The sequence below is a fragment of the Papio anubis genome, chromosome 3 (genome assembly GCF_008728515.1).
Source record: "Papio anubis isolate 15944 chromosome 3, Panubis1.0, whole genome shotgun sequence".
NCBI lineage: Eukaryota > Metazoa > Chordata > Mammalia > Primates > Cercopithecidae > Papio > Papio anubis.
The window spans coordinates 147,693,590-147,721,268 of NC_044978.1; the positions used below are offsets into that span (position 1 = coordinate 147,693,590).

The 27,679-nt window shown below is 40.5% G+C and overlaps 1 protein-coding gene across 8 annotated transcripts; it reads left to right on the forward strand.

The window, feature by feature from the left end:
- Window positions 1-951: 951 nt before the first annotated feature.
- On the forward strand, window positions 952-27,665 carry TLR1 (toll like receptor 1). 8 transcript variants are annotated; one of them, XR_004182814.1, is made up of 5 exons: window positions 952-3,038; window positions 6,421-6,493; window positions 10,333-10,424; window positions 20,090-21,251; window positions 26,826-27,665. XR_004182814.1 is itself a non-coding variant. In XM_031664661.1 (5 exons), exon 5 carries the CDS (start codon window positions 12,443-12,445, stop codon window positions 14,801-14,803), a length of 2,361 nt encoding a protein of 786 aa, XP_031520521.1. In that variant the 5' UTR covers window positions 6,421-6,493; window positions 6,865-6,941; window positions 10,333-10,424; window positions 11,971-12,079; window positions 12,376-12,442; the 3' UTR covers window positions 14,804-14,990. The 8 variants fall into 8 exon arrangements, 6 of the variants coding, with proteins under 6 accessions (XP_003898627.2, XP_003898629.2, XP_003898626.2 ...); XM_031664661.1 differs by lacking the exons at window positions 952-3,038; window positions 20,090-21,251; window positions 26,826-27,665 and adding exons at window positions 6,865-6,941; window positions 11,971-12,079; window positions 12,376-14,990; XR_004182815.1 differs by lacking the exon at window positions 20,090-21,251 and having other exon boundaries at window positions 953-3,038.
- The last annotated feature ends 14 nt before the right edge of the window (window positions 27,666-27,679 follow it).

Sequence of the window (27,679 nt, forward strand, 5' to 3'; positions counted from 1 at the left end):
CTAAAGAATGCCTTTAAGTGGTTTTCCGCCCTGCCCAGGGCGGGCCAGGTGTTCCTTGTCCTCATTCCCATAAACCCCCAACCTTCCAGCTTGGGCGTTAGGGCCATTATGAACATGTCACAGTGCTGCAGAGATTTTGTTTATGGCCAGTTTTGGGGCCAGTTTATGGTCATATTTTGGGAGGCCTGCTCCTAACAGATGACGTTATTTTCTTTATAGAAAATACTTAGAAATCTACTTGTCTTAGTCAATTTGGGCTGCTGTAAAAAGTGCTAGAAACTGAGTGGCTTATAAACAACATAAATTTATTTCTCATTGTTCTGGAGCCTGGAAGTCTGAGGTCAGAGTGTCAGCATGGTTGGCTTCTGGTGAGGGCCTTTTCTGGGTTGTAGACTGCTGTCTTTTGTTGTACCCTCACATGGCAGAAAAAGGACTAGCAAGCTCTTTGGGTCTTTTTTTATAAGGGCACTAATCCCATTCATGAGGGCTCCACTGTCAAGACTTGATTACCTCCCAAATGTCCCACCTCCTGATATTATCACATTGAGGGTTATGATTTCAGCATATAAATTTTGGGGCAGTACACACATTTAAGTCTATAACACCACTAAAAGACCATTAGAACCAATAAACAAGTTCAGAAAGATTGCAAGATACACATCACTATATAAAAATCAATGATACTTCTATACAGCAGCAATGAACAAATCAAAAATTTGAAGAACAGTGCATCAAAAAATACTTAGAAATAAGTTGAAAAAAAGAAATACAAAACATATACTCTGAAACTATAAAAGACCATTGAAAAAAATTAAAGACCAAAATCCATTAAAGAAATTCCAAGCCTTTTTTTTTTTTTTTTTTTTTTTTTTTTTTGAGACAGAGTCTTGTTCTCTTGCCCTGGCTGGAGTGCAATGGTGCAATCTCGGCTCGCTGCAACCTTCACCTCTTGGGTTCAAGTGGTTCTCCTGCCTTAGCCTCCCGAGTTAGCAAGGATGTAGAGAAATTAGAGCTCTTAACTATTGCTGATGGGAATATAAAATGATATCAAGACAAAAGTGGCTCCATCTTGGGTGCTAATCCACCATGTTGACTTCTGATTAGCCTCAGTCCCATGAATGTCTCCTGATTCCTACTTTATTTACTATCCTTAGTGTTCTCACTATAGACAGTAGGAAGGGGTCTAAGCTGTTGATCAAGAATCAGGTCTTTCAAAGGCCCACTATTCTGGCATTGGGTTGCTCATCTATTTTTTCTTTGCCTACTGCAGCTGAGATCAGATCATACCACATTTGTTTCCTGGTAATTCTAACTGGGTCTTTCAGGCCTCCCTTTTTAAGTTCAGCAGAATTGGCTTCTTCCTTTTTCCAGGAAAGAATTCAAGCCGGAGGTAGAAGAAAACAGTTTTATTGAACAGGCAGTGTTATATCTCTGGTGGTGTTACAGTTCCCTGACTGCTCCCGCAGAACAGGGCTACCCCATAGGCAGAGTAGCAACTTAGGGCAGTTTTGCAGTCATATTTATACCCACTTTTAATTGCATGCAGATTAAAGGGCAGTTTCTGCAGAAATTTCTAGGGAAGGGTTAGTAATCATTGGGTCATTGCCATGGAAAAGGGTGGTAATGTCTGGCTGTTGCCATGGCAATGGTAAATTGACATGGCACACTGGCGGGTGTGTCTGAATGAAAGCTGCTTTCACCCCATCCCTGTTTTAGCGAGTCCTCAGTCTGGTCCAGTGTCTGAGCCCCGCCCCTGGAGTCGAGTCCTGCCTTCTACCTCAAAGCCATTAAAAACTTTAATTCAGTTGAGACAAATATAGGGCTGGTACCACACCAACAACTCAGGACTACCGTAGAGGATGGTCCATTAACCATAGTGGCAAACAAAGTCCAGCCAGACAAATTTCTACTGGAGCTGGTAAAAGGCCAACAGCAAATATTATTTGGGACTCCCCAAGACCTTGAGGCAGAGGAGGGAACACTTGAATAGAAGTTTGACTGGCAATCTTCCCCAGGTTGGATAAGGTTTTTTTTGTTTGTTTTTGTTTTTTTTTGTTTTGTTTTGTTTTGTTTTTTTACTAGAGAATGGGGAATTCCTTGACAACTAAAGAGGTCTTCATTGATCCTGCTGGAGTCTGGACCAAGACGCTCCACATAGCCATACACGGAACATGGCCCTTTTTAAAGGACACTCTTGGTGGCCGCTTGGTATATTTCTTTGCTGCCCCTGTGACCTTACCCTTGCCCTCAGGCAACACGTTTGGTGTGCACCCTCAGCCCATAGTCCTCGGGCTGTCTGTGTCATAACTAAAAGAGATGAAGCTACCATAGCCATTTTGCCTGATGGGGAAGAACTGCCCTGCCAAGTACCTACTCGACACTCATATTTCCTCCCATAGTCTTCTGTTCCTGCTGCTGCCCTGCCCTGCAAAATGCCTCTGGGTTTGGATTCTGGAAAATACGATGTCAAAGGCATGATTAATTCTGTGTCTCATACTTGGCACAGGTATCATTGCCTGTTGTTTGTATTGTTGCTGCAGCCTCTGCTTACAAGTAGAAAATAAACCGATGCAACGTGTCACCCACATCACCAAAATGACTGCAGCAACCCCTTTCCCCCAGAGGCTCAGGACCCATCATGGAAGAGGTGGGCGCTTGAGGTTGTAAGAGCTGGATCAGAGGGGTGGAGTGTGGAGGCAAAAGTGGCTCCATCTTGGATGCTAATCTGCCATGCTGACTTCTGATTAGCTCCAGTCTCCTGAATGCCTCCTGATTCCTACTTTATTTACTGTCCTTAGTGTAAGAACATGAACTCACTATAGATCCTGACTTTAGATCAAAGCAACATTGATGTTATCACACATATTATAGGCTATCATGCACATAACAGTCTTGCCTGTTCTGGAAGGTGGCCTTTCGCTGTCTGTATAGAGCATGTACTTCCTTTCCCTACATAAGGTGTCGGTAAGTCCTGGGTCTGGACAGGAATGCTGCAGAGATCTACCTGTATTGCTCCTCTTTTGGCCATGCTTCTGTGGGTAAGTTCCCCAGGTAAATCACCCTTTACTGACAAACTGGATTTTCTGCTCAGTTCTTTGGTTTCTCAGCTCCTAGGGCATTTGGGGGTTGCTTTGCCTATATGGCTGTTTCACAGAACAAATGGTATAGCTGCTTTCAAACAGTCTGGCAGTTCCTCAAAAGGCCAAATGCAGAGTTACCGTGTGATGCAGCAGCAATTCCACTCCTAGGTATATACGCAAGAGAAAATATGTCTACACAAAAGCTTGTACGTGAATGTCAATGGCAGCATTATTCATAAGAGCCATAATATCCATCAACTGATAAATGGATAAATAAAATGTACACACATACACTTGAAAATCATTTGGCAATAAAAAAGTGAAATATTGAATGGACGAACCATGGAAACATTACACGAAGTGAAAGAAGCCAGTAACAAAAGGCTACTTTTTATGTGATTGCATTTGTGTGAAATATCCAGAATAGACAAATCTATAGAGATCAGTATGATCTATAGAGTAGATTGGTGGTTGCCTAGGGCTGGGATGCGTAGAGAAGTGGAGGTGATGACTAAGGAGTATAGTGTTTCCTTTCAGTGTAATGAAAATGTTCTAAATTGATTTGGGGATGGTTGCACCACTCTGTGAATATGCCTAAAGTCATTGAATTACACATTTTAAATGGGTGAAATTTTTTTATGGTTTGTGAATTATAACTCAATAAAGCTTTGTTAAAAAAAACAAACAACAACTAATTACAGATCACATCTAATTGACAACATATTTTTACTGCCCTGAATCCAAAAAGAAGTGCCCAGGTATGGGATAGGAGTGGGCAGAGAAACTGCTATGAAGAGATGTACGGGGTTGGTTAGAGTATAAAGTATGAAGTCTTTATTTTGAATTAACTCCGTGGGCTGCTGTTAACTGGAATTAGGCTTGTACTTATTGGCATGGCTGTGATAACGCTATTCTAGACCCGCATTGTCCAAGATGGTAGTAGCCTCTGGCCAAACGTGATTGAGTGCCCAAAATGGTATAGCCCAATTGAGATGTTCCGTAAGTATAGAACACACACTGGATTTTGAAAACTTAGAATGAAAAAAGTAAAATATCTCATTAATAATGCTTTATAATCATTGCATGTTTGGATATATTAGACTAAATAAAATATTTTTAAAAATTTAAAAAGAAGCTGTATTGTCTGAGAATGGAAGTTCTCCCTGGGAGATGAGGCTGTGTCAATGCATGGATGTACATGATTAGAAGTATGTGTTTATTGAGTGATGGGTGTACATGATTAGAAGTGTGTGTTTGTTGAGTGATAGGTGTACATGATTAGAAGTGTGTATTTGTTGAGTGATGGGTGTACATGATTAGAAGCGTGTGTTTGTTGAGTGATGGATGTACATGATTAGAAGTATGTGTTGAGTGATGGGTATACATGATTACAAGTGTGTATTTGTTGAGTGATGGGTGTACATGATTACCAGTGTGTATTTGTTGACTGATAGGTATACATAATTACACCTATCACTGTGTTTGTTCCATGGTGACCCACTGGACAACAGGGGGAAAAAGAGGCAGGTGGGTGCCTCTGAATTAGACACTTTATTTTATTTATTTTATTTTTTATTTTTTGAGACGGAGTCTCGCTCTGTCACCCAGGCTAGAGTGCAGTAGTGTGGATCTCGGCTCACTGCAACCTCCAGCTCTTGGGTTCAAGCGATTCTCCTGCCTCAGTCTCCTAAGTAGCTGAGATTACAGGCATGTGCCACCAGGTCTGACTAATTTTTTTTTATTTTTAGTAGAGACAGGGTTTCGCCATGTCGGCCAGGCTGATCTCGAACTCCTGACCTCAGGTGATCTGCCTGCCTCAGCCTCCCAAAGTGTTGGGATTATAGGCATGAGCTACTGCACCCGGCCTGAATTACACACTTTAAACGGGTGAGGGTGAACTTTTTTATGATCTGTGAATCATATCTCAATAAAGTTTTGTTAAAAACAACACACACACACACACAACTAACTACAGATCACATCTAATTGACAGCATATTTTTACTGCCCTGAATCCAAAAAGAAATGCCCACGTATGGGCTATTGGTAGGCAGAGACACACACACTTGTAATCATGTACACAACTGCTAGTGGTGGGGATGAGTCTGTGGGGGGAAAAACAGGAATTCAGAGTGCTGAGGAGCTTCCCTTACTGCTATGTCCACTTCCCTCCCCTGGGCATTGCTCCCTCGGCCTGGATTCACAAAGTTAATGCTTTTGGGAGCCAGGAACTAATTTCTTGGTCAAGGACACCTCCCTCCTGTCCAGTTAGGGGTCTCAGGGAGGAAATGGCAGGCGGGCAGTTTCATTCTTTCAGTTCCAGAAAATGTTTATAGCCATAACATATTTCCTCTATTAAACAAATTCTGAGGTAAGGGGAAACAGAGAGAGACAGTGAGAACATTACAAGTCAAAAAGAATCTCAGCGCTCTTAGTTTAGGGAAGTTGGCGTTGCTCGCGGTGTGGTAGAAAAGCTGAGTATGGGAGAGAACTGTGGAGGGAAGGAAGAGAGGCAGTTTTGTCATCCCCACATCCGGTTTTGACTGGACACCATGCAGGCTGAGATCAACTTCAGAGGCAGTCAGCTGGAATCCCGTAACTTTATTTGCCCATTTATTGTGTTGCTATTGTGTTGTTACTACTGGAAAAGGCAAGAGTAGAACTATGAGAATGGCTTCCTTGAACATGCTGTCAACAAATCCCAGGATTTTTATAAACCCTATGTGAAAATCACGCTAAGAATCTGTTTTCTTCTTAGCATGTTTTTCACTTAGGTTTACAAAAGTATGTTTTGAAGAAAGCTTGAAAAGATCAGTGGGAAAAAAATTCAGCATCAAATTTTCTCTGCAAATCAACTTGTCAAAAAAGACATGATTAACATCCATCCTGTAACTAGCGCATGAATGATCTTCCCCCTTTACGAATGTGTTTCAGCACAACTTTAATCTTGACGCCTTCCTCTTTCTGCTCTTAATAGTGGATAGATGAAAAGGCAAGAGGAAAAACACAGCAGCTGAAACACACCCAGAGGCACGCTTCAGCAGCATAGCCACGACGGGAAGCATTTTGAATTCAGCCAATTATGATCTGTGGATTATTACCACACCTCATTTACTTCGTCAGTGTAGGCAATGGTAAACTGACTGTAGTGAAATTCGGAACCATAGAAACATGATTCTATTTTAATACAGGCCTATCGGTTAACCCACAGACTATGCTACATAGGAATAAGAGAAAATGTTTATTCTTAATTATGTAATGTCATTCCAGTGGAATTCGGTAGGTGGCATAAGAGAGCCTTTTTGTTTTGTTTTGTTTTCAACACTAAATGTGGTTAACAGTGAAATAAGTCTTCAAGGAAGTGCTTGAGTTTCTTATGGACTGCCAAACGGAACAGACAAGCAGGTTGTCTTGGTAAGCAACATACTATTTTATTTTGTAAAAGAAAATAATTGTATAGCTAGTTATTAAGTACAGAATTCTCAAAAATCTGTGTAAGTCCTGGGTGTTTTTCTAAGTGGGTTATATTTCTGATAGGTACATAGTTACTGTGTAGTTTGTACTGGCATTTGTGTATCAGTTCTGAGTCCTAAATCAGAGAAAGTCCCCTCGCTGCTCTGGGAATAACACCTCGTGTGTGATTTGCTTACAAGAAATATTTTTGAGTTGGGAAATAAATATTTGGGTCACACACGTCTTCTGATTTTCTTCCAGAACAGCTGCTAGTTGTTGATTTTGACAGCATTTCTCTTCACCCCATCCAGTCATTCGTATTCTCTTCGCAGTGTTAAGGAAAATGAGATATAAGTCAGTTACTCCTGGAGGCAATGCTGCTGTTCAGCGCTTCTGTTTTTGTGGGCAGGTTTGTTTCAGTTTTTTTCTCTGGGCTTTCCCACTAGCTAGTCCTTCTGTTTCTCAGACCACTAACATGGTTCTGGGGAGCTAGAAGTCAGGTGGAATTGCAGGTTTTGAAAATGTTTCCCAGGCTACACCCAATTTGGTCAAAAGACTTGAAAGCGAATGTGTTTTTATAACAAACAAAAGGCAAAGGTTCTCAAAACCACATAGAAAACAAAGCAGAACAGTTCTTGAACTGTCTCAAGTTCTTCTAACCTGCAATTAATAGCTAGTAGGGTTGTGCAGAGAAGGCCCTTAGTAAATATTTACAGGACTAAACTCAATGGGCCAGATAGATTGCATGGGTATTGTCCATTAAGACCAGTCAAAGCCTTGATTTGATGCCTCCAAAATCTCCAAACGAAGACAAATTATATGTATTGATTCATTGTATCATATAATGTGAGGCTAAACCTATCATAATAATGAAAATTGACAGAAGCACACCTAGAGGCATTTTACACTTTCAAATTAAAGCATCCTTTACTGCTCAGCTTATTTTCTGGGTAGTAAAAGAGTTTTAAGGTTCTAAAATAGATGAGGCTCAGTCATGGTTGTTAAGACTTTGATCAAAAAATGCTTTGGTTAGGAAACTGAGACATTGATCTTCATTGATTTAGCAAGTTTGGTACATAAAATTCAAAGATCCTGGAAATATTAAAAATCAATTATTCCTGTGTATAACATTTGATTTCTTAATTATAGAAATAAGAATGTTTTGTAAACTGAGTACTTGAAATTAATGACTTTAAATGAAAGGGCAAGATGGAGGTTGGGCAAATAGAAGATATGTGAGTCAATTAATTTAACTCGACACAAAACTGAAGCTATGCTTTCATTAAATGCTTGCATTAGCGGTGGCAAATCCATATGGGTCTGTTGGAACTTGATTCTTGCCTCCTCAGTGGAAAGAATTTGTCTGAGGGGCATACGGCAGAGTGAGAGACTAAGGCAAGTTTTAGAGCCAGAGTGAGAGTGTCACGCCCAGGGCCAGGTTCCAGCCCATACTGAGGTCTGAGGGGAGTGGGTGGATGAGCAGATAGCTGAAAGAACACTCAGGGGGCCGTAGGCAGGTGAAAGGTGATTTTATTCAGCAGCAGCTCTCATCAGCAGCTTACTTACAGTAGTTCTCTCAGACTGTCCGCCTTGTCCTGGCTGCTTAGTTTGGCAGCTTCCACACACAGCTGTGCGTCCGGCTCTCCCTTACCCTCAGGGTCAGCAGCTTAACTCTTTCTCTTGGCTGGGCACGAGCACGCCAAGCTGTGTCCTGGCTCCCCTCAGTCCGTCTACAAAGACAGACAGCATTGGCGCTCTCTCTCTCTCTCTCTCTCTCTCTGGGTGCCAATGCACCTGTATGGTGTCAGCAGGGCAATTATACCATTTACAGACAACAGTGACTTAGAGCCAAGGGATGAACCTTATCTATGTTATGGCAATGGTGGTAAGCTTCTCTATGCTATGTCTACATGGCTACGATAAAAAGTGAGTTACACGCCGGCACTCTAAATTCGCTGAGTTACTCTGGATGTTTACCTCAGCCTATCCTTGACCAAAGCACAGCCATATTCCTTACAGAGAGTTTATTAAAAAGTTTTAGATCAGGAACGAAAGGAAGTAAAGTATACTTGGAAGAGGACCAACTGGGCAACTTGAGAGATCCAAGTGCCCAGTTTAACCTTTGACTTGGGGCTTATTCGTTGGCAGGCTTCTGGAGTTTTGTGTCTCTTCCTCCCTGATTCTTCCCTTGGGATGGGCTGTCTGCACGTGTGGTGGCCTGCCAGCCCTTGGGATGGGCTGCATGCACACTGTGTTTACTGAAGTTGTGCACATGCTCACTGGAGACATTTTTCCCTTGCCAGACAAGCCTTCTTAGAGGAAGGTCACATACCCATTGAAGTCTGCCATTGCGCCTCTTGGCATGCATGCTCCAGCCTGCTTGCCCAACTCCTGAGATTTTATCAGGAGGCTGCTAACCACCAGCTTCAGGCGTGTTTTCTATTAGGAGATTGACTTTCCCAGGTGCTGGCTGCAACCAATTATTATTCTAGAGAGACTGATTTTTTGTTTTTGTTTGTTTGTTTGTTTGTTTTTGAGACAGAGTCTTGCCCTGTTGCCCAGGCTGGAGTGCAATGGCATGACCTCAGCTCACTGTAACCTCTGCCTCCTGGATTCAAGCAATTATCCTGCCTCAGCTTCCCCAGGAGCTGGGATTACAGGCACCTGCCACCATGCCCGGCTAATTTTTGTATTTTTAGTACAAGGGTTTCACCATGCTGGCCAGGCTAGTCTCGAACTCCCAACCTCAGGTGATCCGCCCGTCTCGGCCTCCCAAAATGCTGGGATTACAGCATGAGCCACGGCCCCCGGGTTAGAGAGACTGTTTAACAACCGCCTGATCATCACCTGATGGTCACCTGATAATCCTGGTTGGGGGGCCCCTCTCCTGTCCTGCTCATGTCTGCCTAAGTACCTGCTCTAACACTTGCGGACAGGCAGTTTTATAAATGTATGTATTTTTGTGACGATGGCTGTTGTTAAGGAAAAAAGAACAACTTTCGTCTTGCTTGTGGTAGGTTCTGTGAGCCAAGCACTTGCACCCATACATGGGGTCCTGTCTGCCCCTGTCTCTCTGATCACTTTTGCATACCATGCTGATCACTGATTCCATGAACTCTGCAGTTGGCTAGGAGGTGGAAAGAGCCCTGATCTGGATTCAGGCATAGGAATAAGCAGGGAACCCCACTTGGGCCTTAAGGCCAGGCCACTTTTGTTTCGACCTATCGTGTAACAGGTAGCTCTGCTTTGAGATATTAGGCACTGCCCCAGGGTATTATTTTTATTCCCATTATTTGAGTCCATTTAAATGGCCATAACAAAGTACCAGACTGGGTGGCTTATAAACAACAGACATTTGTTTCTCACAGTTCTTTAGGGTGGAAGTCTGAGATCAGGATGGTAGTGTTGTTGGGTTCAGGCGAGGGCCCTCTTCTGGTTTGCAGATGCCTCCTTCTTGTATTTTCACATGGCAGAAAGACAGCCAGAGAGCTCTCTGGGGTCCTTTTTATAAGGGTACTATAAAGGCTCTGTTCCTATGACCTAATTACTTCCCAATTTTCTCCTGCTAATACCATCACACTGGGGGTTAGGATTGCAACATAAGAATTTCACAGGGCACAAACACTGAAGCTATAACATCCATTGAAGTATTGCTCCTTGTGTGAGTAGCTCTTTCAGGAAGCTGGAGAGGAAGAATTGGGAAATTTCTGGGTCTTTCAGCCAAATACAATCAATGTCATAAAAACACCACCTTGACTTTTAACATGAACGTTAATGTCTGCATCATCTTCCTTGCTCAGGGTCTTCATGAACACTAATGGGGGTATCAGGCCCTTTTCCATGTTAGAAGAAATCAGGATAACAAAGGCATATTGGGCACCTCTACAAAAGGGTAAGTCCAAGGAAGGCTCAAAAAAACCCAGATAAGTTTGCATGTCTAAATTGGGGAACTTTTGTAACTGAAGGTTGTTTCTAGAAGCTGAATTATTTAGGTTCTCTGTGCTCATTGAGATATGGAAGGGGATATATGAAGAGGAATTTGGTGCTTTGCTGATACTGATGGCCTGCTTGTCTAATGGTTCTAGGGGATTTTGAATACGTTCCTTGTGAGAACTGGGTAGCTGTGTAATCGCAGCTGAAAGGGTCTCTGGAGGTGAGTAGTGCACACTCTAGAGTTCATCCCAACACAGCTCCCTCTGTTCTCATATGCCACTGGAATGCTGACCACGAAATAGTGTCTGAGCTAGAGCAGTTTGAATACTGGTACAATAGGCATAACCTAGAACAATACCTGTCACTGCATAGAGAATAAATACGTATTTGATGAATGAATGAAAAAAAGTATTCTGAATAAGAGAGAGGAGGAAACAACTCCCTTTCTCAAAACCTCCCAGTGTTCGCCACCCTCTCGTCATTTTTGGGGTAGAATCCCAACTCCTCACAATGATCAACAAAGCCTGAGTAATCTTGGCCCTAACTCCTCTCATCTTCCCTAACTCCATGCTAACATTGAACTTCCCATTCCTTCTCAGACAAGCCAAGCTCAATTCCATCTCAGGTCCTTTATACTTGCCTTTTCTTTTGCCAGAAATGCCATAGGTTACCCAGACCTTCCCATAGGTTACTCATTCACTTCATTCTGATTTCTACTCTAGTGTCATCATCTCAAAAAGGCCTTCTCTAACTCATTACTCAAAAATAGCCATCCCCAAGCACTGTCTTATACCTACAATTTACCCTGATTTATTTTTCTCTGTAGAACTTATCACTACAGGAACTTGAGTTTAATCATTTGTTTATTTTCTGTCTCCCCAGTAGACAAAAACTCCTTGAGAATTCAGACTTTATCTTGTTCACTGCTCTATCTCCAGTTCTTAAAACATGGCCAGTAGGTGATCAATAAATACTGGTTGAATAAATAAATGGATGAATAAATGGATCTTCTGAGAGACCTTTTATTATGATCTAATTACCTTTTGAATAAGACCAAAGTTAGACCCAAACCGTGTATAGGTCATAAAGGGTAATAGAAAAGCAGTCCTAATACCACCATTTGGGACACCTCTTGAGAAAGTCATGGGGAGACACATGTCGAAGAGTGAAAGTACACCAGTCGAGTCTTAGCTAGAGTTCTAAATAATTTTGGGAAGCTTGGGGCCTGAGAACTTTCTATGAACCCACCTGTATTAGTTTCCTGAGGCTGCTGTAACAGATGATCACAAACGTGGTGGCTTTGCCCTCAACGTTCTGGAGAGCAGAAGTCGAAACTCAAGGCATCAGCAGGGCTGCCCTCACTCCAGAGCCTCCTTTAGCTTCTGGCGGCTGTTGCTGTTCCTTGCCTTGTAGCTGCTGCACTCCAGTCTCTGCCTCCACTGTCACGAGGCCTTCTCCCCTGTTTCTTAGTCGTCTCTTCTCTTGTCCCTCTGCCTTTCTCTTAGAAGAGCACTTGTCATTGGAATTATGGACCACCTGGATAATTTGGGATGATCTCCTCATCTCAAGATCCTTAACTTTATTATCTCTGCAAAGACCCCTTTTCTAAGGAAGGTAACGTTCATGGTTTCTGGGGATTAGGACATGGTTAAGATGTAGACATATCTTTTGGTGAGCCACCATTCAATCTATTACACCATCCATATGAAAACTTATTTGATTAGAGCTGGCATCATTATTTACCAATATATATACTTCTCTAGTTTTAGGCTGTGTAACCCAAAAGAATGTATCCTCCATTTTATGAGTCTCTAATTTAAAAAAAAGTTTAATATCAGCCATGACTAATTTCATGTATTTAAAAAATGTATGTAATGTATTTCATCATTTCATGTATTTTTTTTCTCTAGAATCTGTATCTGTATCAAGATGATCTGAAGAACAGATTCTACCTTTAGGAATGTCTAGTGTTCCAGAATGACTAGCATCTTCCATTTTGCCATTATCTTTATGTTAACACTTCAGATCAGAATACAATTATCTGAAGAAAGTGAATTTTTAGTTGATAGGTCAAAAAACAGTCTCATCCACGTTCCTAAAGACCTATCCCAGAAAACAACAATCTTAAATATATCACAAAATTATATATCTGAGCTTTGGACTTCTGACATCTTATCACTGTCAAAGCTGAGGATTTTGATAATTTCTCATAATAGACTCCAGTATCTTGATATCAGTGTTTTCAAATTCAACCAGGAATTGGAATACTTGGATTTGTCCCACAACAAGTTGGCGAAAATTTCTTGCCACCCTACTGTGAACCTCAAGCACTTGGACCTGTCATTTAATGCATTTGATGCCCTGCCTATATGCAAAGAGTTTGGCAATATGTCTCAACTAAAATTTCTGGGGTTGAGCACTACACACTTAGAAAAATCTACTGTGCTGCCAATTGCTCATTTGAATATCAGCAAGGTCTTGCTGGTCTTAGGAGAGCATTATGGGGACAAAGAAGACCCTGAGGGCCTTCAAAACTTTAACACTGAGAGTCTGCACATTGTGTTCCCAACAAGCAAAGAATTCAATTTTATTTTGGATGTGTCAGTCAGGACTGTAGCAAATCTGGAACTATCTAATATCAAATGTGTGCTAGAAGATAACGAATGTTCTTACTTCCTAAATATTCTGGCAAAACTTCAAACAAATCCAAAGTTATCAAGTCTTACTTTAAACAACATTGAAACAACTTGGAATTCTTTCATTAGGATCCTCCAGCTGGTTTGGCATACAACCGTATGGTATTTCTCAATTTCAAACGTGAAGCTACAGGGTCAACTGGACTTCAGAGATTTTGATTATTCTGGCACTTCCCTGAAGGCCTTGTCTGTACACCAAGTCGTCAGCGATGTGTTCAGTTTTCCACAAAGTGATATCTATGAAATCTTTTCAAATATGAACATCAAAAATTTCACAGTGTCTGGTACACGCATGATCCACATGCTTTGCCCATCCAAAATCAGCCCGTTCCTGCATTTGGATTTTTCCAATAATCTCTTAACAGACACGGTTTTTGAAAATTGTGGGCACCTTACTGAGTTGGAGACACTTATTTTACAAATGAATCAATTAAAAGAACTTTCAAAAATAGCTGAAATGACTACACGGATGAAGTCTCTGCAACAATTGGATATTAGCCAGAATTCTGTAAGCTATGATGAAAAGAAAGGAGATTGCTCTTGGACTAAAAGTCTATTAAGTTTAAATATGTCTTCAAATATACTTACTGACACTATTTTCAGATGTTTACCTCCCAGGATCAAGGTACTTGATCTTCACAGCAATAAAATAAAGAGCATTCCTAAACAAGTCGTAAAACTGGAAGCTTTGCAAGAACTCAATGTTGCTTTCAATTCTTTAACCGACCTTCCTGGATGTGGCAGCTTTAGCAGCCTTTCTGTATTGATCATTGATCACAATTCAGTTTCCCACCCATCAGCTGATTTCTTCCAGAGCTGCCAGAAGATGAGGTCAATAAAAGCAGGGAACAATCCATTCCAGTGTACCTGTGAGCTAAGAGAATTTGTCAAAAACATAGAGCAAGTATCAAGTGAAGTGGTAGAGGGCTGGCCTGATTCTTATAAGTGTGACTACCCAGAAAGTTATAGAGGAACCCCACTAAAGGACTTTCACATGTCTGAATTATCCTGCAACATAACTCTGCTGATCGTCACCATCGGTGCCACCATGCTGGTGTTGGCTGTGACTGTGACCTTCCTCTGCATCTACTTGGATCTGCCCTGGTATCTCAGGATGGTGTGCCAGTGGACCCAGACCCGGCGCAGGGCCAGGAATGTACCCTTAGAAGAACTCCAAAGAAATCTCCAGTTTCATGCATTTATTTCATATAGTGGGCACGATTCTTTCTGGGTGAAGAATGAATTATTACCAAACCTAGAGAAAGAAGGTATGCAGATTTGCCTTCATGAGAGAAACTTTGTTCCTGGTAAGAGCATTGTGGAAAATATCATCAACTGCATTGAGAAGAGTTACAAGTCCATCTTTGTTTTGTCTCCCAACTTTGTCCAGAGTGAGTGGTGCCATTATGAACTCTACTTTGCCCATCACAATCTCTTTCATGAAGGATCTAATAACTTAATCCTGATCTTGCTGGAACCCATTCCGCAGTACTCCATTCCTAGCAGCTATAACAAGCTCAAAAATCTCATGGCCAGGAGGACTTATTTGGAATGGCCCAAGGAAAAGAGCAAACATGGGCTTTTTTGGGCTAACCTAAGGGCAGCCATTAATATTAAGCTGACACAGCAAGCAAAAAAATAGATTACACATCAAGCGAAAAATATTCCTCCTGTTGATGTTGCTGCTTTTGGAAGTTCCAACAATGACTTTATTTTGCATCAACACAAATGCAAACACAATTGTGAGTGCATGATGTAGGTAAAAATATGTACTTTCGGGCCCCAGTTCACCATTTATATGTGGTATTAAAAATTAACGAATGATATAACTTTGATTTAAGCAGTTGATTTCTGACACATAAGGTATCCACTTGTTTCTTTGCTATAACTGAGTTCTGAGTTTATCATGAAGTCAAGGGAAGCATCTGTTTCCCTTCAGTGATGTGTGTTCCGGGGTATCATGGTCGATATTGGAAAACGCCATGACTTTTATGAGTATAGCTGGGTTTGTGTAGCAGATTTCTACAGCTTTTGATGCTTTCCTCAGTTCCATGGTGCATTCAACTCAACCTATTGATGGTTGCTCACTGATAATGCTGGAGACACTATGCATGAAGGTTCCCCCCCAACCCCCGACCGTGATGCCCACACAAAGGGCAGTTCAGAAGAGCTGGAAGTTGTCCTTGGAAACAGCCCTCAACCAATGTCAGAAAGAGCTGGGGGATAAATACCCCAACTTTCTCACCCATTTTTTAAGATAAATCTTGGGTATACCTTGCACTCTCCCTGAGTTCCCCAGTAAGATAAAATTCTGGTTGTCCACTGTCTTGATAAAGTATTCTCGATTGGCTTCCTTCCCATTTTTTTTCTCACTTACTTATTCCTCTATGTGTATTCCATGGGATCACCTCTGTGATAAACTACTTGCCACTGAATATTTGTCTCAGGGTCTGCTTATGAGGGAGCCCATACCAAGAAAGTGTTCCACCTTAGTCCAAATGGAAATTCTGAGTCTGGTTTTCTGTGGCTGGAGATCTCACTGAGATTCTGGTTGTATGAACTAACATGCACAAGAGCCTTTGGTCTTTTGATTAGAAGGAAGAATATAGTTGATATATAGTGCTTCTATATATAGCATCTGTCTCTTTGGGGAACTATTAAAGTTGAGCATGAGCAGATGGGGCAGTGTAAGGAATGGATATATCTGATGTTTTCATACCCATCAAACATCCTGTCAGTCTACCTTTTTACTCCAGGAGCCAGCTCTGGGCTGGTGTAGTCATGACAAAAACGTTGTCATGACAAAAACCTTGTCATGACTACACCATGTATCTTTCACTTTATGTCCCCCATGACTTCACTGATACCACTGCATGGGATGCTTGCAGAAGCCTGTTCAACCATTCTGATACATGCATAAACCTGGAAGCACCAGGAATATCACTATGGGATGGGACGCGTTATATACATGCTCCTTTCTTCTATTCTTGGGGTGAAAAATGAGGTATAATCAATACCTTTTCTCAAACAATCCCCAGTGGCTTTGTGGTTTACTTCCCCACAGGGTAACCAGCTCAGTAACTTGCTTTTGCATTGACTTTCCATTCTTCCTTGGTCACTCTTCCCATTCCCCTCACTCTTGAGCCCTGAGATTACTTCTCCAAACAAGCAACCTTCCCTTAACTCAAGGAGTCTAGAAAAAATAAAATAAAATAGAAAATAAAATAAAACAAAATAAAATAAAATAAAAAACAACAAACAACAAAAAGCCTACAAATGACCAGCACACAAAACTGTCATCCCAGTCTCTACTTTTTTGAGTGGGAAGGAGCCCAAATAACACATACATATACTATTAGCTTCTTGGCCTAAAGAACTTGCAGTCAATCAGGGAACACTACATATATCCAAATAACTAAAATAAAATCAATGAAACAAAGCTATAAAATGGAAGTTTAGAGGTTGCTTAAATTTAGGGGAAAAAAAATCTTCTTAGAAATGACGGGGTTTTTTTTTTGTTTGTTTTGTTTTTTTCCATTAGGTCTTGAAGGAAGACTTTAACTTTGAATTTTTCAATGTGTAATGATGAAGAATGAAAAGGCCATTCTAAACAGAAAGATAAAGAGAGCAAAGGCAGGAATACCTGGGCCTATTCTTGAACTGGTGTCCTGGTTTGACTGGACCATGAGGTTCATGAAAAACAACAGTAGGATAGGAGTGTGGAAAGTTATATTAAGACTATATTGTCAAAGATCTTGAAAGTCAAACCATGGAGTTAGAGCTTGGGGATACAAGAAAGTCATTATTTAAACTTCTTTGAAGCATAACAGTGGGAGGCAAATTCAAACCATGAAATGTGTGCTAAAAATAGGAAAACTATTGTTCTGTAACAGAATTGCAAAAATCGTAAGAACTGGATTTTCCCATTTTCTCTAGGATGATTGCACTTTCTGTATTGAACTTTAAGATTTCATAACCAAGTTTCAACTTCTCAGCAAGCAGTTGTGTATTCATTTTCAAGGTCTATTTTAACAGTCTATTTTAACAAGCTGGGTGTTTTTAAACTGAAATTTATTCCCATAGTTCTGGAGGCTGAAAGTCCAAAATCAAGGTGTTGGTAGGATTGGCTCCTTTTGAGAGGAGAGAGGAAAGGATCCATTTCTACTGGGGACAACCCAGTCTCTTTTCTTAACTCAGAGATGGTTGTCTTCTCTCTGTCTCTTCACATCGTCTTCCCTCTATGCCTGTCTGTCTGTCTCTGTGTCCACAATTCCTTTTTTTTTTTTTTTAATAAGGACACCAAGTACGTTGGATTAGGGCCCACTCTAATGACCTCATTTTAACTAAGTACATCTCCCAACAACCTTATTTCCAAAGAAGGTCTAATTCTGAGGTTCTGGGGTTCAGGACTTCAACATATGAATTTTTGGAGACACAATTCAACTTGTTACACCCTGTAAATCCAGAAAAGAATTCCCTGAAAGGAACATAAAGTCACTTAGAGTTTATTTAACAAATTCAAAATTTTTAGACGTTAGATCAGTCCTATACATAAATAGCAGATCTCATAAGTGGTTTTAAGGACGCTGGAGGGAGGTTGAAATTGTATTGGTGGAGTCTTCTGCCAAAGAATTCAAAGTTGGAAGATGAAGAATTCAGGACAAAGTATAGATAAATATCAACAATAATAAGAGTGATTTCACAGATAAATGAGAGGAAGTATTACAGAATGGGTAAATATGCAAGCCCTGAATCAAGTCTGGGTTTCAATTCTAGCTCCATCATGTATTTGCAGATGATCTTGGACAAGTTACTTAAACGTTCTAAGCATAGATTTCATTATTTGTAAAATATAGTCTTAGAGTATGTAGCTAAGACCTTTAGATTTCCAGCTATAAATTAAAAGACTGGTCAAATATGTCCGCCAAACTACAGTTTTCACATAATGAGCTTTCCAATGGTACTGTTGAAGCCCTTTCCCTAGAACCTAGGTCAGAGGGAGCACACCGCACCCATCCTTCTTGAGGGTAAATGAAACTTGTAATATACGAAAACCTCTCCAAAATCCTCTTGTAATGTATAACTCTTCTCAGTCTCTCCAATCCCCTTAATTGGCTAGAGATGGATAGTTAGCAAAGGTCACAAAACCAGTTATCTAGTCTCACACCTCACTTGGGGGACCTCCACCAAAATTGAGACTAACCTAGTTCTATTTTATCAGCCTGCTATACTAGCGAGACTGCAGTGGGATGGGCATTTCATATGGCAATAATAGGAGGGCAAAGTAATTTGGAGATATATATATATCATTTGAAAATACTCATGCTTTTTGATCTGTCAGTTCTACTTTTAGGAATGTATCCTAAGAAAATAAGTTTAAATGTGAACAAATATTTATTTGTAAGTATGTTCACTGTAGGGTCATTAGCAACCATGGAAAATTTGAGACACTCCAAATTTCTAACGATGGAGGAATGTGTTTAATGACATATTGCACAACCGTTTAATATAATGTATAAGATTAAGATGGTAATTTTTATGTTATGTCATTTTCATTACAAATTTTAAAAAAATGTATAGGGCCTGGTGTGGTGGCTCAGTTTCTGTAATCCTAGCAACTCAGGAGACTAAGGCAGGAGGATTGCTTGAGCCCAGGAGTTCGAGGCTGCAGTGACCTAGGCTTATGTTACAACATAAATAAAAAGCATAGGATACAAAAGTATATGTACACTATGATTTCAACTAGGTTAAAATATGCATAGAAAATGATCTAGATGAAATATAAAAAAATTATCACTGCTTGCCTACAACTGGTGTTTGTTTTTGTTTTTATACTTTTTGGCACCTAAAAAATTTACAACAAACAAATAAGGAAATGGGGCTTAGGAGACCAAAAATAGGTCTCTCCCAGTGGAACAGTAGAGAATAAAGGTTATAAAGCTGGGCTTTGTAAACTGGCATGCTGGGATTAAATCCTGGCTCAATTTCTCTGTAGAAGAGAAAAGAGAGGGCACAAATCCTCTGTCCATAGATAAATTCCTTAACTCTTCCTAACCTCCTTTCTCTCATCTGTAAAATGGGCATAATACTGGTACCTCTCTCATACAGTTGTTTTAGAAATCAGTGGTACAATGTATGTAATTGACTTATCTTAGGGTCGTGGCTATTTACTCTAGAGGTGGCAGACACAGTGGGGAGGAGGAGCTCTCGGATCTCCGCCTGAATTTGGCTTCTTCCACCTTCTTCTAGTGACTTTGGGTGGTTATGTACTCCTTCTCTGCTTTATTATTGTGGAGATATAAAATGAGAGTAATGAAAATACCTGTCTCATACTATTGTTACAAGGATTAAATGAGTTAATACAGATAATGTCTATAGAACAGTTCCTGGCATTAAGCAAAAGCTCAATAATGTTAGTTATTTTTATGTCATTATCATCATTCTTCTTGTCCTTGTTATCTTATACCACCAAATATGGAACTGGAGCTGAGGTGCTGATTTTGTTTCATCTAGATTATCCTGGGCTTTCTAAGATGAAATAAAATCAGAAAAGAGACAAAAGTTACAGAAAAACTGGGAACAGCTCCATGTTACACAAGCAAATGAACAAATGAGGCAAACAAAACAACTAAAAACGGCAAATGGGGAAATAAGAAATTGGGAAGTAAACTGTTAGCAAATATCAGAGATAAAATTCATATATATCAAGAACTAATAGAGTGAAATAGAAAAGCACTAAGATCTCCATTGATATGTGGGCAATAAGCATGGTCAGCTCAAAACAGGATCCAGTTAGAAAACAAACTTATGAAAAATTTCAACATCATTAATGCAGCCCAAGTGTCCCCAAGGTTTCTCATTTTTTGAGTTACCACTTCCTTTTCATTTTAAGTAAAATGACTCAAGTCCCCAACCCTTATGGTTACAGGAAAACAGTTCCTCCTGAGGATTTCAGAGAAGAGCTGGACTTCCTGGCTGACTCTCACATTCTCTCCTTCTGAACTGCTTCTTCTGGTAGCTCCCTGTCACTTTGGACCAGTTCGCACTGCCTTCCTTGACTGTTCTGGAACTGTGTGATGGACTTCATCCTACTAGGACCCAGTCGCTTCTTGAATTCCCCGAATAAACACCCACCCGTGTGAATGACAGCTCTTAATAAAAATTCATTATCAAAGTTAATCAATAAGGTCCCAAACAAGATTGAGAGCCAGGGGACAGAAGTACCACCAATACTGATATAGTCACAGGCAGACCTATGAGGATGTTCATCTTTCCTTTAAGACAACTTGAAGTTACAGATATTTCTTAGAACTTAAAAAGTTTGATAGCCCCTTACCCAAAGAAATAGAAATGTTGGAAAATATGTTAAAGAAATTTCTATGAAATTAGAACAAAATGACTAATTGCCAATGCAAGAGAAAAAATAAGTTAAAGCCTAAGTTTGGGAAGTCCACATCCATCTGATAGGTATTCCAGAATCAGAAAAAGAGATGAGGTGAAGACATTATAAAAAAATAAATAAATAAGACAGAGAAATCCCACTGAAGGACATGAATCTCCTAAAAGAACCCAGCAAAACGAACAGTTCAAAGACCCAAACCAAGACACTTTCTCTTGAAATTTTAGACCATCGGGGACAACAATAGTAAAAGCTTCCAGAGAGACAGAAAGAAAAAAGAAAGCAGGTTACATACAAAGAATCAGAAATCAGAATGGCCATGCATCTCTCAGTACAATGCTAGAAGCTAGAAGATAATAGAACAATACCTTCAAAATTATATAGAAAAATCATTTGCAACTTATGACTTTATATTCAGTCAAACAATCAATCAAATATGAGGCATGACAGTCAAATTCTGCCTCCAAATTAACCATCAATGCATTTTCGGGAGACTACTGGATGATGAGTTCCACTACAACAGATGAAAATCAAGAAAGAAGATGCTGTGCATTCCAAGAAACAAGGGATCTAATGCAGCGGAGAGGAGCAATGGCTTTCCAGGGGAGCAGCAACTCGAAGTCAGAGGATGTCAGTTCTGCAGAAATCCAATGCATACTGGAACAAAATGACAGACAGTAATTTGAGAGAGGTGATTGTTTATTTGATAGATTTCATTATATTTCATTTTTTGACTTGAGAGCTGTTTGGGAATGTGAGGAAAATTATCATAGACACATCGAAAACAAACGAAACAAAATAGAAGGCAATTATTAACTACAAGAAAACCAAAAAGTATAATCATAGATTGTAACCGTAGTGTATAATGTAGCTTTTAGTGAGGCCCAATATTACGTAGGTCATAATAATGTAAACACTGAACATTAATTTAACCAAAAGTAAGAGTTCATATCTAAATCTCTGCCAAAATATTGCTCTTTTAAAAAGTAAACCATTGAGACCTGGTGCAGCGGCTCATGCCTGTATTCCCAGCACTTTGGGAGGCTGAGGCGGGTGGGTCACCTAAGGACAAGAGTTCAAGACCAGCCTGGGCAACATGGTGAAACCCTGGCTGTACTAAAAATACAAAAATTAGCCAGGCATGGTGTTGCGCGCCTGTAATCCCAGCTACTTGGGAGGCTGAGGCATGAGAATTGCTTGAACCTGGGAGGCGAAGATCACATCATTGCACTCCAGCCTGGGTAGCAGAGCGAGACTCCAGCTCAAAAAAAAAAACAAAAAACAAAAAACAAACAAAAAAAAACATTGAGTTAGATAAATACTTTCTTTTTAAAATCAGATATAAATGATACCAGCTTCTGTAGTGTGCTGGTAAATGTTTAACAACAGATTCACAGAAAAGGAAAACGCTTTGACAAATTATTAATGTTTTCTTCATTACTTTTGTAAGTCTAGAAAATTAACAAAACAATAACTAAAGTCCTAATTTATAGTGTTTGCCAATTTTATGGTGTAAATACTCCTACCTTGGTTGATTTCAAAGCACCAACATGACATCACTGAAAGTGGAGTTGGAAAGAGAAGTGCAGTATATCATTCATTGTAAAGTGTTTCCACCATACAGATATGGTAGACATAAATAACTCCCAGAACATAATGATAGTAAATATACAGTCAAATAATTAGGAATTGATGAGTTCTGAGTATTTACTACTTTTGTTTTAAATATACCTTTATTTATTTATTTATTTATTTATTTATTTATTTATTTATTTTAGAGATAGAGTCTTGCTGTGTCACCTGTGCTGGAGTATGGTGGCACAATCATAGCTCACTGTAACCTCAAACTTCTGGGCTCCAGAGATCCTCTTGCCTCAGCCTCCCAAGTAGCTAGGAATATGGGCATGCCACTACACCTGGCTCATTTAAAAGAATTTTTTGTAGAGATGGGGTCTTGCTATGTTGTCCAGGCTGGCCTTGAACTCCTGGCTTCAAAGGATCCTCCTGCCTTAGCCTCCCAAAGTACTGGGATTACACACACGAGTCACTGCACTTGACCCTAAATATAGTTTATTTAAATGCAGGTATATATAATTTCATTTTTAATAATGATTATTTTTAACAACTGACTCATAAAATTCTTGAAAATTAAAAATTGGCTCTTATGAGCTGGTATAAGCTGGCTCTAGCGGAGCCCTGGATGTACTGAAATATATCTTAGTAAGCATGATTCAGTGTATAATTTTTCATATTCAGTGCAAGCAACAGTGGCATGTGGCTTGGATGCAAAGGAGGAAGTCCAGGGGAATTCCTCATGCTGACATGTCTTTTTGGATATTTGTTACATGATTAAGTCTTGGAATTCTGCCTAAGAGCAATGCTAAGCAACTAATTCATAAACTTATAATAATACCTAGACCTGGAAGAGAAATCCAGGCTTTCCTCTTTTTCTCTATACTCTTTTCTCTTTACCGCTCCCTTGTTTAGTCTTCTATTTTATTTTCTCCCTTCCTTTTCTCTCCATTTCTCTCCTGTTCTTTGCCTTCCATCCCAATTTTCTCTATTTGTGTTTCCCCTGTTCTTTCTCTTTTTTGCTTTCTCCTTTTGATCCTTTCCTTCTGGTGCTTTTCTCTTCTATTTCTCTCTTTTTCTCTTTAAATTTTCTTTAATATTTATTTGTCCTCCTTTTCTCCCCCATGACACCTCTAACAGATACACATATTCCTTCCTAGAGCCTTTGGGAGAATTTCTGAGGACGCGGGTTCTGAGTGATGGCTCTTACAACAGGACGATTCCCAGAGTGAGCAGGGTCAGTTGAGAGGGGAAGTGGGAGCGGGAGTCAGGGGGTAGCACATGGGGAAATGAGAGAGGAGAAATATCAATATTTGGTATCTTAGGGAAAGTTTTTTGGGTGCATTAGAGTTCAAGTTTGTTGGCTCATTGTAGGACTGTCATTTATTAACCTAAGGCTCTAGTCCTGTTTGTCCAATATGGTAGCCACTAGCCGTGTATGGCTATTGAATGCTTGAAATGTGACAAGCCTGAATTGAAATGTGCTGTAAGTGTAAAACACATACCAAATTTCAAAGACATTGTATAAAAAAAAAGTCAAATATCTTGCTAGTAGTTTTTTATATTGAGTATTAGTGAAATAATATTTTAATGTGGTGAATTATATAAAATACATTATTAAAATTAATTTCACCTTCTTTTGTCTTTTTAGTGTGGTTACCAAATCTCTCCAAGGTCTTTCAGGTTCCTAGCACATACCTAGGATCATTTTATTTTATTCTTTCTTTTTTTTTTTGAGATGGAGCTTTGCTCATGTCACCCAGGCTGGAGTGCAGTGGTGCGATCTCGGTTCACTGCAACCTCCACCTCCCAGTTTCAAGCAATTCTGCTGCCTCAGCTTCCCGAGTAGCTGGGATTACAGGTGTGTGCCACCATGACCAGCTAATTTTTTGTATTTTCAGTAGAGACAGGGTTTCACCATGTTGGTCAGGCTGGTCTCAAACTCCTGACCTCAGGTGATCCACCTACCTTGATCTCCCAAAGTGCTGGGATTACAGGCGTGAGCCACCGTGCCGGGCCAGGATCATTTTATTTGTTTGAACTAAAATGTTCTCCCCTCCGTATACTCAAATGTAGTAAATGAATGACAAATGATTTAAATTTTCTAACCATGTGAGAATTTTATTACTTTTCATTTATTTTTCAGAAATAGGATTTAGAAAAAAAAAAGTTGTCACTGTTTTCATTTACTGATAGCAGTAATTAAAGTAAAGGAACCTTCCCCAACTAACACATGCTCCACACTAGACCCTGAGCCACCTACAGTGCCCTTAGGGAGAATGCAAGCCCAGGCCCTTCCTTCTACCCGGCAGCAGCTCTAGGTCATGTGACTTTCCCACCTGCCTGGATCAGGGACCAAGGCCCTCTTAAAGGCAAGAACTATAAAAATAGGCCATGCGTGGTGGCTCATGCCTGTAATCCCAGCACTTTGGGAGGCCAAGGTAGGTGGATCACCTGAGGTCAGGAGTCCAAGACCAGCCTGGCCAACATGGCAAAACCCCGTCTCTACTACAAATACAAAACTTAGTCGAGCATGGTGGCGCACACCTGTAATCCCGGCTACTTGGGAGGCTGAGGAAGGAGAATCGCTTGAACCCAGGAGGAGAAGGTTGCAGTGAGCTGAGATCAAGCCACTGCACTCCAGCCTGGGTGACAGAGCAAGACTCTTGTCTCAAAATAATAATAAAAATAAAATAAGCTAGCCGCCTGTAAGGTGGTCATGAATCCTCCGCCCAACAGAGACACTCCATCTTGCATAGTGAGGCAAAGATCTGAACAGATTTCCCATCTTGGGGGAGGTATTCTCAGAGCGAGCCTCAGCCCTTACTGTAAGCCATGAGCCTGGGAAAAGGCTGTAGGAAGACACATGCAGAAGCAAAGGCAGCAATAAAGAGAAGTGGGGAATAGAAAGAGAAGTAGATTGAGGAAGAGTCAAAGAGAATTCAAGTCACAGCTAAAGTGGAGAGCAGCCCAACAAGACAGGCTGACCACCACGGCTGCTCTGGGAGTCCCCAGAAGCCACTGCTCCAGGTCTCTACAGGGCCGGGCTGTGCTGCTGTATTTCCTTACAGCCTCTAGTGTCCTTAAAGTAAGCTTAAAGTAAATGCAAGCTTAATGATGATGATTAGATGACACAGATGACAACTCCTTACTTGGCTCAACTTGTTTTTGGTAAACAAATGTAAAAACACTTAAAGAAAACTCTCTTTACTGACAATAAAGTATTTAAACATGTCCATCTCTGGGAAAAGGAAGAGTATGTCTTTGGACAACAAAAACCCCAAGTGATTATTTTTCCTTGAGAGGGCAATATACAATGTGAGTGTGCTGATCATAGTAGCTTGAGAATTTCTGAAATGAAAAAGATTTTAGAGCTTAGTTCATCCAACAAGCTGGGAATTCCCTCTCCAACATTCCTGACGGGTGTGCAGCCAGCACCTGTCTTCCTCCATCTGTGGAATACAGACATGTTTGTATATGTTTAGGTGGGCAGCAGAGCTGGTTTTGTTTTGCTGTTGTTTTTCTTTTTACATTTATTTATATTTTGTGTGACTTCCCCCTACAATACATGTGGAAAGACATGGACTACATTTTAAATTTAGAAACCCCAACATGGTAGTCAAAAAAATGTATTTTAAGGCCGAGCATGGTGGCTCACGCCTGTAATCCCAGCACTTTGGGAGGCCGAGACGGGCAGATCACAAGGTCAGGAGATCGAGACCATCCTGGCCAACACTGTGAAACCCCATCTCTACTAAAAATACAAAAAAACTAGCCGGGCGTGGTGGCGGGCACCTGTAGTGCCAGCTACTCGGGAGGCTGAGGCAGGAGAATGGCGTGAACCCAGGAGGCGGAGCTTGCAGTGAGCCGAGATCGCGCCACTGCACTCCAGCCTGGGCGACTGAGCGAGACTCTGTCTCAAAAAAAAAAAAATGTATTTTAAGAACCCACGCACTCCCCAATTTTACATGACATAAATCTATTATAATCATTCATGTTTAAATTGATCATTCCTCCTGTGGACAAATCCATTTGGAAATTTTCTTCTTTACTCGTGATCTCCAGCAGTCACCTAAATCTTAAGTCAAGTATGAAAAAAACCTCAAAAATGTTGCTTTAAAAATTGATCTGTACTTTGCAATCTACATTGTTTTAAAATACCATGCTTGTTTTATCACTTCACTTCAAGACAAGACCTCTAGATCAGAGGTCTCCAATCTTTTTGGCACCAGGACCAATTTCATGGAAGACAGTTTTTCCACAGACCGGGTCTGGAGATGGGGGAGAGATGGTTTCAGGATGATTCAAGCATATTACATTTATTGTGCACTTTATTTCTATTATTATGACATTGTAATATATAATGAAATAATTATACAACTCACCATAATATAGAACCAGTGGAAGTCCTGAGCCTGTTTTCCTGCAACTAGATGGTCCCATCTGACGTGATGGGAGGCAGTGACAGATCATCAGACATTAGATTCTCATAAGGAGCACACAACCTAGATCCCTCCCATATGCAGCTCACTGTAGGGTTCACACTCCTATGAGAATCTAATGCTGCCACTGATATGACAGGAGGTGGAGCTCAGGTGGTAACGCAAGTGATGGGGAGTGACTGTAAATACAGATGAAACTTCATTTGCTTACCCACCACTCACCTCCTGCTGTGTGACTCGGTTCCTAACAGGCCGTGAACTGGTACCTGTCTGTGGCCCAGGGGTTGAGGACACCTGCTCTAGATAACTCCTTCCCACCCTCTCCTGCCTGATTGCTGAAATTATGGAGTCACCATTCCTATTCCTGCCCATCATCACATGACTGCCCTACCCAACTGATGAAAGGGATAACTGACCTGCACCTTGAAGAAAAGCATCGTCAAAGTGCTCTAAGATGCTGTGGAAAACCAGTATGGTGGTTCTGCAAAAAATTAAACAGAATGAATGGTCATATGATCCATGAATTCCACTTCTAGGTATAGACTCAAAAGAATGTTAAGCACCAACGTAAATAGGTATTTGTGCACCACGTTCATAGCAGCATTATTCACAAGAGCCAAAAGGTGAAAACCACCCAAATGTCCGTTGATGGATGAATGAATGAACAAAACGTGGGACGTACATACAACAGAATAGTATTCAGCCTTAAAAAAGGAAGGAAAGATTCTATTATTCTATGTAATAATAATAGAAATGATATGGACGAACCTTGAAGACATTATGCTTAATGAAATAAGCCAGTCTCAAAAAAACAAATATGGTATAACTCCACGGACATGAGGTACCTAGAGCAGTCAAATTCACACAGACAGAAAGTAGAATTACAGTTTCCAGGGTCTGAGGGGAGGGGAAAATCGGAAATTATTGTTTAATGGGCATAGAATTTCAGTTTGGGATGATGAAAAAGCTCTGGAGATGGGCAGTGGTAGTGGTTGCACAACAGTGTGAATGTACTTAATGCCAGCAAATTGTACATTTAAAAATGTTTAAGTTCGGCCGGGCGCGGTGGCTCACGCCTATAATCCCAGCAGTTTGGGAGGCCGAG